Source organism: Rhamphochromis longiceps, linkage group LG3, assembly GCF_057381845.1.
Source record: "Rhamphochromis longiceps isolate RC_006_pf linkage group LG3, R_longiceps_female_GT1.1, whole genome shotgun sequence".
Taxonomy (NCBI): Eukaryota; Metazoa; Chordata; class Actinopteri; order Cichliformes; family Cichlidae; genus Rhamphochromis; species Rhamphochromis longiceps.
Window position 1 is genome coordinate 51,338,662 of NC_140559.1, and position 14,786 is coordinate 51,353,447.

General features: G+C 40.5%; 1 protein-coding gene across 3 annotated transcripts in view; it reads right to left on the minus strand.

Annotated features, from left to right (window-relative positions):
- Window positions 1-5,140: 5,140 nt before the first annotated feature.
- The window catches only part of LOC146675158 (sodium/potassium/calcium exchanger 2-like), a 51,156-nt gene continuing 41,510 nt past the window's right edge, over window positions 5,141-14,786 (minus strand). For all 3 annotated transcript variants that reach the window (XM_085400257.1, XM_085400256.1, XM_085400258.1), the window contains 4 exons: window positions 10,487-10,621; window positions 10,307-10,396; window positions 9,826-9,992; window positions 5,141-9,338 (listed from right to left, as the gene is read on the minus strand). In XM_085400257.1, the coding sequence (XP_085256383.1) occupies window positions 9,089-9,338; window positions 9,826-9,992; window positions 10,307-10,396; window positions 10,487-10,621 (642 nt within the window). In that variant the 3' untranslated portion in view covers window positions 5,141-9,088. The remainder of the gene's footprint in view (window positions 9,339-9,825; window positions 9,993-10,306; window positions 10,397-10,486; window positions 10,622-14,786) is intronic.

Genomic DNA, 14,786 nt, shown 5'->3' on the forward strand with positions numbered 1-14,786 from the left:
AGTTACAAATCAGATCAACAGAGGCCCTGCTGTGAGTCATCATATGATCTCAGGTCCACCGAGACCCCCTTTTGAAATTGGTGATCTCGACTCCCCACACAAGTTCCCAAAAACAGCTAATTGGGGCATCTTTAAGCGGTGACACGCATGAGTGTGACATATTTGTAAAATTATGCTCTCACTCTGTCTGCCTCAGACAAGAGTCTGCTGCCACACTTGTAACAGGATCAAATGAGTGTAGAGGATTTGGCTTAGGTGTATTTTGCTGAGTCAATCGTAAGCACGCCCTGTAGCAGTGAGCAGATGAAGTCACTGGGCAAAAGTCTGATCGATAAAAAGTTGTCTTGCTGAACCAGCCACCCTCTGTACTCCACGAGGAGTTCATTAAAAGCTGACAAATTAGCTACATTAGCTTCACAAAAATGTGAAGGGTAAGATGGGAACTCCCCACTGACTACAACACTGTCACTGACTAACACTTTTAAGAGGAAACTAGATTTGATTCTTCTGCACTGGTTTTTATATTGTTTTGTCTATTTTCATATTATACATATCCGTATATAAAGAGAGAGGGAGCAGAGCTTTGTGTTATATTAATGGTATTATGACTTTATTGTTACCAATGGTTTCACATTAAAGTGTTTGGGGTGCTGCTAATGTTTGCCTTACGTGCTGTATTAACTTCATAACATATAAAACAGTAATCCAGACACGGTTGTACTAAGTAAATACAACTAACTGCTTATTTACAGTAAGTCCAACTGAAAAAATAATCATTAATTCCCATGAAGAATTAAGAGAAAAAATTTTAATTTACAAAAGTGGATCTTTTTTGTTAAAAAAAAAAGCAAAAATGCAAGTGTAAAAGAGACTGTAGGAGATCTTTACAGCTTGTGACATATGAGGCTCACAGTACTCCGTTGTGATTTATGGACAACATGAACTAAATATCCCTCTAGCTTAGGTGAAGGATGTGTTCCTCTATAATTTATCATGGCTCCAGTGACAAAAACCTGTGGGGTTTTTCTCTTTAAGCCGCAGGTGATTTTTAAGAAAGTCATGACATTTGAAGTGGAGGTGATTTATGGTAGTGAAATTGAGATTACAGCGTCACAAAAAAAAAGCATTTTTGACATTTAGTAAATCTTATCTCAGTTTACAGTAAGCTGTGAACTGAATTATTAATGCCTGCCAAAAGACAGGTTTGGGTGCTTAAATTTTACTCTTAAGTTAAGAAACTTTGGCTCCCTTTTTTAATATAGTTTTTGCGCTTACTTGGTTTCCTTACCCTCTTCAAATTCCTTAGAAATTTCATATAAAATACACTCAACAAGGCATTAAATCTCAGTGCTTAGTTTTTGTTAGATCTGTCAAACTTGATATTTGACCATGTAGTAAACCACTTCAGCGTTAATTTAGTGTTTCACAACTCTGCTGCCTTAACTGTGACGACTACCAGATGATCTGCTTTCCCACTCAGTGTTTCCATGAACAGCACTGTTCACTCAACACACGTATCAAACAGCCACCCCTGAATAAGCAACACTTAAAAATGAATTCCATCAGCCTTACCGTGACATCGTGTATTTCAAGCTAGAGTTTTGGGTATGTCCAGAAAAAGTAGAGGAGAATACCTGGAGAGCTTTGAAACTTAGCACTACTAACATGGTCATGACAGGAGATAAAGAGAGCTAGCACTACAAAAAGTCAAACGACTCTTATCCAGGGGAATACCAGGAGGTTCATTTTTTAACATGTTCAAAAATCCCAAATTTTCTGAGTAAATTACTTCAGCGATGATTCGGCCTTACTCACGGTTTCCAGTGAAACGTGCTGGTGACACCACTCAAAGTGATAAACATGAAAAAACTGGGAACACTTGGGGGAGTGAAACATGCTTCTGAGGAAAGATAAGAGATGTTGTTAGGTGTAGGTTTAAAAAGTTCACACAGACTGTGGTTGTTTTTGGTGTTGTAGACTAGCAGCGACCTTTTATCTGCACATCTAATTGATTTCTGATGAAAACTCTTTGATGTGCAAGTGCAGGAAAAGTTATCGAGAATCGGGCTGTGTTTGACTATCCCAGTGGATTTAGCAGGAAACACCCGGGAAATTCTTTGCCTCCCTGGAAGCACATCAGACAATAGCCAGTTCATCGTGCCTTGCCCCCATCAAAGTTTGGCTTCACCTTATAGAATCCAATGCATGTCCTATCAAGTTCAGTAATCCAAATCTCTTACTATCTGTCATCTCACCCACATTCTTACCCTTCTCCCCTCACCCCCCCACAACCAGTGTCTCGCCAGTGTGTGTGCCTTGAACTAGATTTTATGCCTTACAACATGCAACCAGGTGAGTCTCCAGGCTATGCAGGGTTTGTGCTTCCTTTTCAATTTGGGTTCACACTGTAATTCAGGACCAAACTGCCCTTAAAAATAACAATGAAACATTGACATTAAAGTCGATTTCTTTATGAATAAACTTATTTATTTCTTTTCTTTTTCAGTAGCAGAAGTAATCAGTTACATAGACCAGCCTTCATGTTCACGTTCATAAATGGATGGATGTTAGGAGTAACATATTTTTTTCACAATAACTACTTGAGCGTATGTTTAAAAGGGGAAATTTGTAGATTTCGTGCAGGGGGCGTTTGTGTCCGTTTTACCAGAGAAATTCTTTATGTTTCCTACAAGACGGATTGTAATAACAACAACACTCGTTTAATCCACCAGAGAGAATGGGGGGTAAAAAAGGTTTGAGTTTTATTGTATCTCTCTCCAGTTATAATGAACTGGGGAAAATCACACCAAGTAAATATAGAAGTTCGTGGAAAACTGTGAGGCAGGTTTCTATAGAAAGCCAAGCACTTTGCAATTCGGTAGAAATCTTAATAGCTGGAGGACAATTTTAAGTGGGTGGAACACGTCGAAGTGATGATTGCGTAACTTTCGCTCTTAGTCACAGTGACGTGTCAGTGTTTGAACAGAAGAGGGCGCCCTGTATCCACAGTTTACCCAGACAAACACAGAAGGCACAATGTGAAGCAAAGAGAATCAGTGCCCTTACTTATATTAGACTATGCTTAAGGCCACTAATAAAAACTTCTATCATCATTGATGATCTCAAACAACAATATAAAACGTTTCATTGAGGATGAAAGGGGGGCAGCTTATCTAAGCATAATAGCAGTATAGAGTCTATTGTATTCATACAGAGCCAAATTAATTCCAAATTAAAACTAATTACTCAGCTCCTTCTGAGGAAGTGGAAGTTGCAGCATGCAATGGAGAAATCAAATAAATCTGGAGGATGACAGACAGTGGGGTGTATCCTTTTACCAGCTAGAGAAAGTGTTCAGTAGAACATCAAAAAGCATTAAGGCAGTACAGAAAACTGCATAGACAGGCCATTGCCACTCCCAGGGCATTAAAGACGGGTGCACTTTGACGTAGGTGATGTGACTCAGTCTTTGTAGCAAAAGTGAGAGGATGTCATTCCCAGTTTGTAGCATACTCCTTCTGCAGGGTTGTGTCCAAAGAAAGGGTTGTGGGGTGGGGCGGCCCCCAGAGTAGACTGCTGTTAGCACCACTGCATGAGAGCACGGATAGCATCATGCACTCATTGTCTTTACTGAGGTCAAAGTTAGTTATGTGTTAGTTTATTGACAATATATTTTGTTGTATTATTTCAGATAACGCTAACCATCAGCATGTACCTAATTAAAATAATCTCCAGCTACACTAACATTTTATATATATACATATATATGTGAATTGTAAGTGTAGCTGAGCACAATGCTATTAATAAAGTAGGGTTATGACTTTTACACAGGTAAAACGTTTAAAAATGCCAATATTTTTTCATGATCAAATGCAAATCTTGATTTTGCACATCTCTGCTGAAGTGCACCATTTAAAAAAATAATAAATAGACACATCCCTGTTGTTCAGGGAGCTTGGCAACCTAGCCACAGGGTAGCATTATGATTTTTCTACATGCACAGTTGTAAATAGAGATAGATAAAAGTGAAATCAGGAGATGAAATCACAAAACTCCCAAAGAGGACTCCTGGTTGAGTTTTTTCCCACCTTGTCTGTCTCTGGGATCAGAACACTTTGTTAAAGACCTGGAGTGCACTCTGACGCACAGTTATACGTGACTTAATGACACTTTTTTATGCTGGTACGCGAATGTACCGAACAATACATTTCTGCTTAAAAATGCTTGAAAAGTAGGCTACACCTCTTTATCAAACTCTCAAATCCGTAAAAGCAGAATCAGTGTTTCAGATAAGAGAGAACCTCTTTTATTTAAATGTCCCTGAGGTTACCCGCTCCACCTGCCAAAGTATCTTTGGGGAAGATATTAAACCCCGAGACGCTCTCTAAAGCGTTCACTGGAGTGTCAGTGTGTATGATTGTCAGATAGAAAAGCAGAAAAGCCCAGAAAAAAGTACTTTTCTGAATGTGTGTCAATGAGTCAGCGAGGCACGTTGTATAAAGTGCTTTGAGTGCTTGAGTAGAATAAAAAAAAAAGCGCTATATAAGGCCCTGTCCATTTATCATTTATCATCCGACATCTTGGGTCTGCCACTATCTTTGCTATTTAAGTATATGGTGCTTTAATCAACACAACATTGTAACTCCACAAATTACCAGGCATGGGTAGCAATGGAAAAATTTAGAAACTTTAATCATCTTTAATCAGCTCAGACTGCATGCCAATGTACTTACATTACAGTGTCATTGTCTTAGTGCTTAATAGCAGTCCTATTACGTCTTTAAAATATGGATAGAGACAGTCTGGCATCACTGCCAAGAAAGTCTTTTTTGTAGTGGCATGCATCTCGACTTACCACTTTTTATGCAAAGCGGAGCATTTGCATAAGCAGCCCTGCATGCCAGGACTGCTTTTCCAGAGGCAGCAGAACTGGTTATCAAGAAAGAGTTTCACAATTTTAAAATTAGCACCGTAGAAGTCCAGAGTTTGAAACATTACATGACTTTAATTCTCTAATGTGGAACTTAAAGTTGCCATGACTCCATATAGTTTACTTCATCAGATAAGTTGATGTAATGGCGAGAAATAAAGAGTATTATTTTTACAACAACAAAAGAAGACATCAAACACACTATTGCATATTTGAAGCATCTTTATTCGTTTTTATTATATACTTTGTGTTTTTACATAAAGAGACATATTTCTTTTACACATATAGTTTATATGGTTAATTTGTATCTGTATATATGTACACCTTAAATAAATCTTACATTAACACCAAGAAAATAAAACATTTACAGTGCAAGAATGTTCATTAGTGGTCAACTTTCATGGTCGCTTACCCTGGTAAACCACAATCACTTCCAAGCTCATGTGCTAAGTCGCTTCTATGTTTTTTTTCTCTTCTTTCTTTTTTGGTTTATTTTTTCTTGTTCTTCTCCCCATTCATGCTCTCAGTCAAAAAAGAAAAAGACATAAAATTTGGAAATTTGCTGACTTGATGGGAGGGGCTTTGGAGGAATGGAACAAATGAAATGACCAGAGTATGCACATGTACCACATGACCGACCAAACTCAGATTACCTGTAAACACGTTGAGGGTAGTTGAGACATTTTAGGAAATTTGCTTGTTTGCTTTGTTGCTTATAGTTAGACAAGAAGAAACAGCCACATGTAACTAAGTTTCCTTAATTTTAGGCTTTTTTTTACATATTTTTGTGGAGATTAAACAGATGAGAAAACATGTTACGAAACACTTGGAGAAACTGCAGCGTGATTCGCTGAAAGCTGCTGCAGCTCTTGAAACGCAGAAGCTAATTGCTTATAAACCAGCCCTGTAATGCCAGGTGTATAATATTTGATACGTGAGTTTTTATGAGTTTTTGAGACCTCTACATCATCAGTGTGAATTTTATTCCTCTGAAAAACTTACAAATTGCACAACTATGCCAGATGTAGCAAAACAAACATGCAAATTAAAACTCATATATGCAAACTGATATTTTAATTTATTATTTTTCTTCATTTTCAGAAGGTTCAATAAGCACTCCAGCTTCAAAAAGACAGAATTTTCTGGAATTTATTTAATGGTTCAGGCTAGTTTGACCTTTTTAAAAAGTCTAAACTCTGTTTCTATTCTTAAGCAATAAAAGTAATTAGGATGAAGTAATTTTCTTGTCTTGCCTTCTGTTTTTCTTATTCAGCCTGAGCTGAATTAGGTCAAGCTAGACAAAAAGTTGTAGCAGTTTGAGATAACTTGCTCACACCCACAAACCTTTGATACCTAATTAGCAGAAAAAAATGATATGATGACATGATATCTCTATCCAAGGTTGTCCAAACACTCAAATACGCAGTGGAATTTGTAGAATAGAGTCACATTTCAATAACACAAATGGGTGAGGCCTATAGATAAATCTTTCAGCAATCACACTTATTAGCAAAGTGTTGGATTTTTAAATTTTTTTTACCTGCTCCGGCCGTCTTCTCATCCAACTCTCCGCAAGAAGCTAAATCTCCCACAATGTCAAACTATTCTTTTAAAGAAAAGGTGGTTGAAGAAACTTGAGGTGTGATCACATTAACCCGAGTGCGTGGGAGCTCTGAGGAATGGGTTTTAATGGTGAGTGTGCGCAGGATAATTTCAGAAAGTACATGAGTCATCGCAGAGGCCATAAACCGACTGTTTGAATGCGGCTGCTAGAAATGCTCAAAGAAATATAACATGTGAGAACGCGCCAAGCACAGCGGTTTATCGTGAGCACGGTCTGGACAGGCACTAGAGTTTTGTTTGCCCTGTGCATCTGTAACTTTAAATGGCAACATCGCTCACGTCTACATTTGTTTAATCAGAGGAGGCAATGTGGTATTTAAAGCCCTCGTTTTCTGAACTGAAGAGACACATTTTTAATCTGATGTTTAGCCTTAAAATGAATTCTTATGTTGTTTCTGTAATATTATGATAATAAAGGGCCGCCAGCTTTTTCCATCCACTATTGCAAAGAAATAAATACCTATTAAAAAAATCAAACACGTTTGTTATTTACAAAGTAAAACCAATGAGTTCCTAGTGTTTGTCTCTGAATGGGTGCATAAAAGTGAACGTCTATTCTAAGCTCCGCTGTACAGTCAGTGGGTAACCAGCCCGAACGCCTCGCATGCATTTCCCCGCACACATTCAGAGAATCTATTTACTACTATTTTACAGTTAACTCCTACTAAGCTGCTGTACAGAGGCTGTGTTGAGGTAAAGCAGGTGTTCCTGGCCAGCTCTAACAGGAAGGGGTTCGTTTTAGGAGAAATGGTCGCCCACTTTATGAAGTGGGGCTTTTTCTTTTTTTTTGTATGTTTTTTATGTCTGGACAGGACAGCGAGGGAGGGCAGGGCACTGACGCATGATGGAGGGGTGTCTTTCAACACGACACACACTATATTGCTGTTGAGTCGATGATTTCCACATTCTATGCTTAAAGAGAGTTCGTGATTATGATTTATTTTCCCAGTATAAAACACAGATCGGGGTATATATTTATATATATATATTTTTTTGCAGTTAGTTGCAAAACACGGGTAGTATGACCTCTATGAATCGTCATCGTGTCGTGACTTTAAATGCAGATTGCACACATGCACACAAAAGCACCTTTGATTAGAAAAGAAATTGCACAAGTTTGATAGATATCGTCGACCGTACAATGTTGACATTTTCTACATAGAGACTGAGCACTCGTTTGCATTAAGAAGTTATGAAGCATGTCTGGAAAGTATACATTTCGGTATACAACTTCTTAAATGTTGATTGGTATAATTCACCTCCAGGTGGCTTTTTTTTTTTGTTTCCTTTTTTTCCCTACATGCAGTTGACTCCTTGAAACTTCTACCCCAGGAGCTTAACTAGCCGGTGATTTGAGCCCAGTTCTACTGTGAACAAAGCACTACACACTGACTAATCTAAATCAATCATGACGCTTTAACACAGTAAAGTTATTTTCAAATGTATTATCTTGACATTGACTTTGTTTATGGATCTTTAATGAGCCTAAGTATTCATGCTTTTGTTTTTGCCCCCTTAACCAGTACAAGATATTGAAGGCTAGCATATGTAGCTAACTTTCATTTAGGCTTTTCTTTTGTTTGTTCTTGCCTTTGTCCATCGGTGCACGTGAAATGGAAATCTCTTTACAATCCTAATGTTTGCTCAATGGGTGAAGAAAAAAAGGAGCAGATTGTCATGCTACAGTTTATCTAATGCTACTAATGAATTAAAAAATAATAATTTAAAAGAAAAAAGGACTCATTCAGTGGTGAAAAATGACACCCTGACAGGGGGCGAGGAGAAGCTTCAACTCTGAGCACAGACAAGTTTGCAAGAAAGAAATAAGAAAATAGAAGTTCATCTGTCCTTCGCCGCGCTCCTTGCTGCTCAGGCGCGAAGCTCAAAAGAGAGTCGTCCCCATCGACCATTAAACAACATGTTTCGAAGAACACATTCATCCGCACGCTGCGCCGTTTCTCTCATTCATTAGTTCGTCCACATCACGATTCACTCACGACGTCTCAGTCAGTTCAACCAGTATGTGCTTTCAAATGTGATCACAAATTTGAGCTCAGCCGTATTTGTTGTTAAGAGTTTTAAACAGTGCATCTCATGTTTGTTTGTTTCTCCCCCCGAACTTCACAGGAGGTCATTCTTCTCAACCTACCTTCATTTCTCGTCTAGTTAAACTAATGGCATGCATAATACTTCTATATTTGGCATAAACCCATAACCCACCCACCCAAACCCTCTACCCTACTCACCTGCCAGTGAAAATAACAACATATTTAAAATCCACTCTTGTTAAGCCTATGTTAAACCAGCCAAGCCGTAGTCTTGTCCCTTAATGGTTTAAGCGCTCCCCACCACCACCTGCTCACTGAAAATAAAGGGAGATCCCACAGTTTTCATTCATCTCTTGTACAGTTCTTCTTATTTGTCTTTTGTTCCCGGTGTAAAGGATCGCAAAGGGTCGGGTGAGACGGACAGCAGACAAATAGGATGGTTATGGTGGTGAGGGTGACGGAGGGGATGTAGGTCCCTGAAAGGTCCTTAAATAGTCACCGGGCAGCTAATGACCTTGTTCTCTAGCATGACACTGACCACCAGGAAGACGAAGTACAACATGAACATGATGAAGCCGAGCAGCTTGCTCATGCGCCACTTGCAGGCGGCGATGGAGATGATGACGAAGAGGAGCATGAGGAAGAGGAGCACGATTGCACAGAAGAGGCCGTTGGAGCTGACTTGCACCGGTCTCAAGCCTTTGAATAGGGACCAGAGGAGCCAGGGGAGCGGCAGTCTGCAAGTACACAAGCACACGATATGTTACAGGCTGACCACGTGAGCTACTGAGAGCCGATAACAGCATGAAGATACGCGTCTATGTCCTGGATAAACTGACCCTTTAAATGATATATGCCTGTTTATAATTTAGTCTTTTTTCCGTCAAAGCTGCTTAACAAATATGCACGTGGTCGCCACATCTAACGCGGTACATTTGCTTTACTATCTTGTTGCTATTAGAAGAAATGATACAGGTTTAGCCACGAAACCGAACCTAATCTTGTGTAAAGACTTTGGAAATCAAAATTGCGCTGCAAAAATGTCATTACAGCCTGAAAGCCATCTTACTCCGGCCCATAGAGCCAGTAATAGTTTACTTATGATGCTACAGTAATTCAAGGCTTTGAGAGGAGTCATCGTCAGAGCAAAAAGTACTGCTTTCTCTGTGCTTCTCCTAAACATCACATACGGATCCCTACCCAGATCATGCTTGGATAACATACCCAACAGTAATGTCAAAGATGTTGGAGCCTACAGAGCTGGATACAGCCATATCACCCAGCCCCTTGCGTGCCACAATAACACTGGTGATGAGGTCAGGGATAGAGGTTCCAGCTGCTAATATAGTCAGTCCCATAATCTCCTCTGTAATCCCAATGGTCTCTCCAACCTGCAAAAAAGAAGAAAAAAAAAAAAAAGAAAGCTAAGCTTTAGGGTAAATAAAAACTAATCTTTGTTCTGGCTATTTTTAATTTCCTTGTGCTTAGAAGCTGAAGGAGGTGATAAAAGTATCTCTGACAATCTTTGTTTTAAACAAGACAGCTGTAATTATGCGTGAGTGGATGGGAATGGAGGGTTATTATAAATGTCAAGAACGAGAAATGAAGGAAAATATATTTTGTAAGGATTATTCTTATATCATTAGGCTTTTGGGCTGCTGTTATGATCACATAACATCAGTTCTTTTTACAGAGTCTTGTGTACCTGATGGGCCCACCACACCATTAGGTAGGAGAATCCTGCAATCCAGCAGATGGCACCCAGGAATGTAATGGGGAAGAACTTCTTTGATGACTGGAAAATAAAAAAAGAAGGATTGAGCAGCACACGTACACACAGACACACGCACACGGCATTCTTGTTCAGGAGAATTTAGTCGCATACCGTTTTCCTGACGTCAGGCAGCGTTAGCCACAGGGGAAGGACAATAGGCATGATCAGGAGGTAGGTGAAGCGCTTGCGGCAAGATTCAGGCCAGGACAGGCTCAGAGGCTGGTCCTCTTCTTCTTCATCCTCAGCCTGAGAGCAGAAAAAAGGGAAGGAGATACTGGTCAAAATGTATCATTTTGAAAACAATATCAGGTGAACAAGAGGGAATAACTGAAAAATAAAAACATTGGAAGTGTCCCTTTTAGCTTCATATACTCACTACCCACAGAGGCAGGGATCAGTTTGACAACACCGCTGTTATGAAGGAATTCAGAAGTCAGCAGAGATTAATCGCAGGAACTGGATGTGTGCTACCATGACTTTAAAGGGGAGCCATTCTGCTCATTTCCATGTCTCTCTTTTCATTTTGGGAATTTACCAGGGTAGTTTTGCATGACTCGTAGCTGAAAATAATATGTCTTATACTGGACCATGTTGCAACCACATCGGATCATCCTCTGTCTGAAACGAGCAGTGTGATCTCCCGGAAAGCCCACTTTCTTTTTCTTCTGATTGGCTGCCCCTCATAAACCGGCTTCGTTTGATACAGAGCAACACTCAGAGATTTGATTCAAAATATAAAGTAGAAAACAGTCTGAAGAGTGGGCACTTGGCCTCATTATTTGAAACTTTGGCCATTGCAAGAGTATGACATAAATTTAAAAAAACAAACACATAACAGGTCTACTTTAAGAGAGAGGTGGCTGTGATTTCTGAGACTCCACTGAACCTGAAGGGCTGAGTGTCAGCAGTCATCGGGGGCTCATCACTGCTGACTGGTGATGTTGGCTGCATCAGCAGATCCTTAGGGTGTGACTGGACGTGCTGCTGGAATGCCAAGTGAGACAAAAGTTGACGGCACCCTGCGATTCGCATGAAATCAGATTCCAGGAAAGATGACTAAATCATCATTTTATCTACCTTCTTACAGGCTGTCACTTAAACATCCAGGTAATAGTTAAATAGTACAACAACTAAGCTTTTTCTATTCAGAAAGATCCCAAGGTCCCTTAGCAACTAATTATAGAAGATGATAAGGAGCCAAGGGGACTTGCAGAGAACAAGTACATGCACGCAGGCCAGACTAGAACATGTGAGTGATCTAAAATTCATCCCCTGCCCTTTTGAGAATAAATAGGTATAAAAACATGAAGTGAAGGGGTGCAGAAGATACACTGGGCAGAAAAACAAAGTAAAACAGATGCTGATAACAGATGTGATACGCTGGGTAGTAATTTTCTCAAGGAAATCATTTCAGGCCTTAACAAATTTAATCAGATCAGCTAAACAAGGCCACAGTGAAGCAGAAATCTTTAAAGATGGTTGCTGCACGAATCATGAATCATATGGCGCTTATCCTGCTGTGACAGCGACTGCTGTTGAGTATTGCCTGGTAACCTTGGTAATCAGAGCTGCCAAACAAAAGGGCTTGCATCACTTATGTTCAGCATTCTGATTTCTCCTCCTCTCCATATCCAGATGGCTGCATTGTTGTCTTTTAAAAGCTCTAAAAAGCAAAACAAAAACACCCGAAGCTTTGCAAAGATCAATTCTGGACCAAATCCACTGCTTTTAAAAGATGCAAAGATTGTTATTTTGGCTCACTGCAGAATCCAAAAACGCAGCAAAAGCTTCTTCTTATGTTCAATCACAATATTGACAGTCCACTCCACACGGTTTTGCTCTGCAGCTCTTTCATGGGCATGTTGACTGCATGCAGACTACTGTTTCTGGATGACACTGCTCACCATGAATCCAGCATTTGACTATTTATGATTTGCTTTAGTTGCTTTCTATGCTAAAGTACCCCATTGAGCTGGTGCTCCCTGGTCTAACTTGGTTCCTAAATGCCAGCCCCTTGGGGGCCTTTCCTGCCCTGTGGTGGCTCAGTTGGTAACACTGCCAACTCTGTGCTTAAAGGCACTGACTTTTATCAGACACCACAGAGCTGCGAGGGGAGGCGTGACATTTGCTTTTTTTTTTTTCCTTTCTTCCTGGAGGGAAGCATTTGCTCTGGTACCCGGTGTGAGGCAACAAAGCTACAATAGTTGAAATGGTCAAAAAAGTGCAGAACAGCTGCAGCAAGGCTGGAAATGCAAATGGTGCGTTTGCATTAGTTTAACCAGAAGAAGGAAAACACTGCTGATCTGACAGGTTCGCCTCCATGGGCATCTCCAGTTAATAAATAATGCAAGTACAATAATGGAAAAAAACACAGAGGAATTTGGTCTTCAAGTAAAATAATATCTCAGCCACAGAGTCGACAGATTATTGTTATTTTCATCAGCAGTGAATTCTGGGATCACACCTCTCTAGGCTTTTTATGTGCATGCACAGAAAGCCAGAGCAGGGATTGTTGCCAACAGATACGACATCCGTCAAATCACACACAGTATTAAAAAAAGAGTAGCTGGGGTGAAGACGGGTTGCAAAGCAGCTTGCAACTGCAACTGCAGGCAGGCTAAAGCAGCCTAAACTGCACGCCATATAGGTTATTGGGGTGTTTACGTGGATATCAGCTTCGCCGTGGGTGTGGGTCGATGTTGAAATCAGCTGATCTGAGGTGAAACGTCTAAATTTGTTGTTTTGGGTTTAGGTTTTTGGGTTCAGAGTGTTCCATTGTGAGTGTTGCATTATTTTCTTGATTCAACTTTGAGTAAGATAAGATAAGATAAGATAAGATAACTCTTTATTGTCATTGCACAGTCATACATAGTACAGTAGTACAATGAAATTGGAAAAACTGTCCTACGTCGGCACTACATATAACACAACACGAGGTACACAACACGACACGATATGACACATCACAACGTAACAAACAACACAACACAGTATATTAACTTAGTATAAAAAAGAAGAATAAGTGTATGTGTATTGCACGCTGTTATTATTGCACATTAATTATTATTGCACCTTGTTATAAGTATAAATATTATTGTTATCGTTTTAAACATTGTTACCTCCCCCTAAAAAGTCCAGGGAGGTATCCAGTCAGGTCAGCTATTTACATTGATCAGGGCTATTGCCCTGTTGTAAAAGCTGTCCTTGAGTCTATTTGTTCGGGACCTCAGCAGCCTGAACCTCCTGCCAGACGGCAGCAGCTTAAACACCCGGTGTCCTGGGTGTGTGCAGTCCCGTAGGATGCTGCGTGCCCTCTTGAGACAGCGAGTGCTGTACAGGTCCTTCAGGGAGGGAAGAGGATGTCCAATGATTTTTTGGGCCATGTTGATGACCCTCTGGAGTGCCTTTCTGTGTGCTGTGGTGCAGCTGGAGAACCACACACCGATGCAATATGTCAGCACACTTTCAATGGAGCAGCGGTAGAACACGGTCAGCAGCTCCTTCTTCAGGTCCATTTTTCTGAGGATTCTCAGAAAGTGGAGACGCTGTTGGGCCTTCTTTAAGACCGCAGAGGTGTTAGAGCTCCATTGGAGGTCTGTGTCTATGTGCACACCCAGAAACTTGAAACTGGAGACCCTTTCCACGCACTCCCCGTTGATGCTGACAGGCTGCAGCTCGGACTTCCTCCTTCTGAAGTCAACTACCAGTTCTTTTGTTTTGGTGGTATTGAGGTCCAGGTTGTTGTCTGCACACCAATCTGACAGCCTCTGAACTTCAGCTCTGTATGCAGTCTCATCTCCCCCTGAGATGAGCCCCACCACAGTGGTATCATCTGCAAACTTGATAACTGTGTTGTCTGGGTGGGAACTAACACAGTCATGTGTGTACAGAGTGTACAGTAGGGGACTCAGTACACAGCCTTGTGGAGAGCCGGTGTTGAGGCTGAGGGCTGAGGAAAGATGAGGCCCCACTCTAACTCTCTGTACACGGTCTGAGAGGAAGTCTCTGATCCAGCGGCAGGTGGTGGAAGGAAGTCCAATTTCCAGCAGTTTATCTATTAGTCTGTCCGGGAGTATTGTATTGAAAGCAGAGCTAAAGTCAACAAAGAGCAGCCTGGCGTAACGGCCCTGCACTTCCAGGTATCCAGGAATTGACAAAATGCAGCCATCTGTTTAAAACTAAGATGCTATGTGTAATTCACAAAGAAAGCCTCAAACACACACTGTGATTTGAAACTTCACACATTTCCATTCACTATTTGCCTGTCTGACAGCAGTGTCTCATTCTTCACATGAAACATTCATCTTCATAGATGCCCTAACAGCTGCAATGGCATGAATATTTTTTTTGTCCCCCACACGCACACACACAGGCTCCATCTGGATATAAAATTCTCATCCTATTTAGGAAA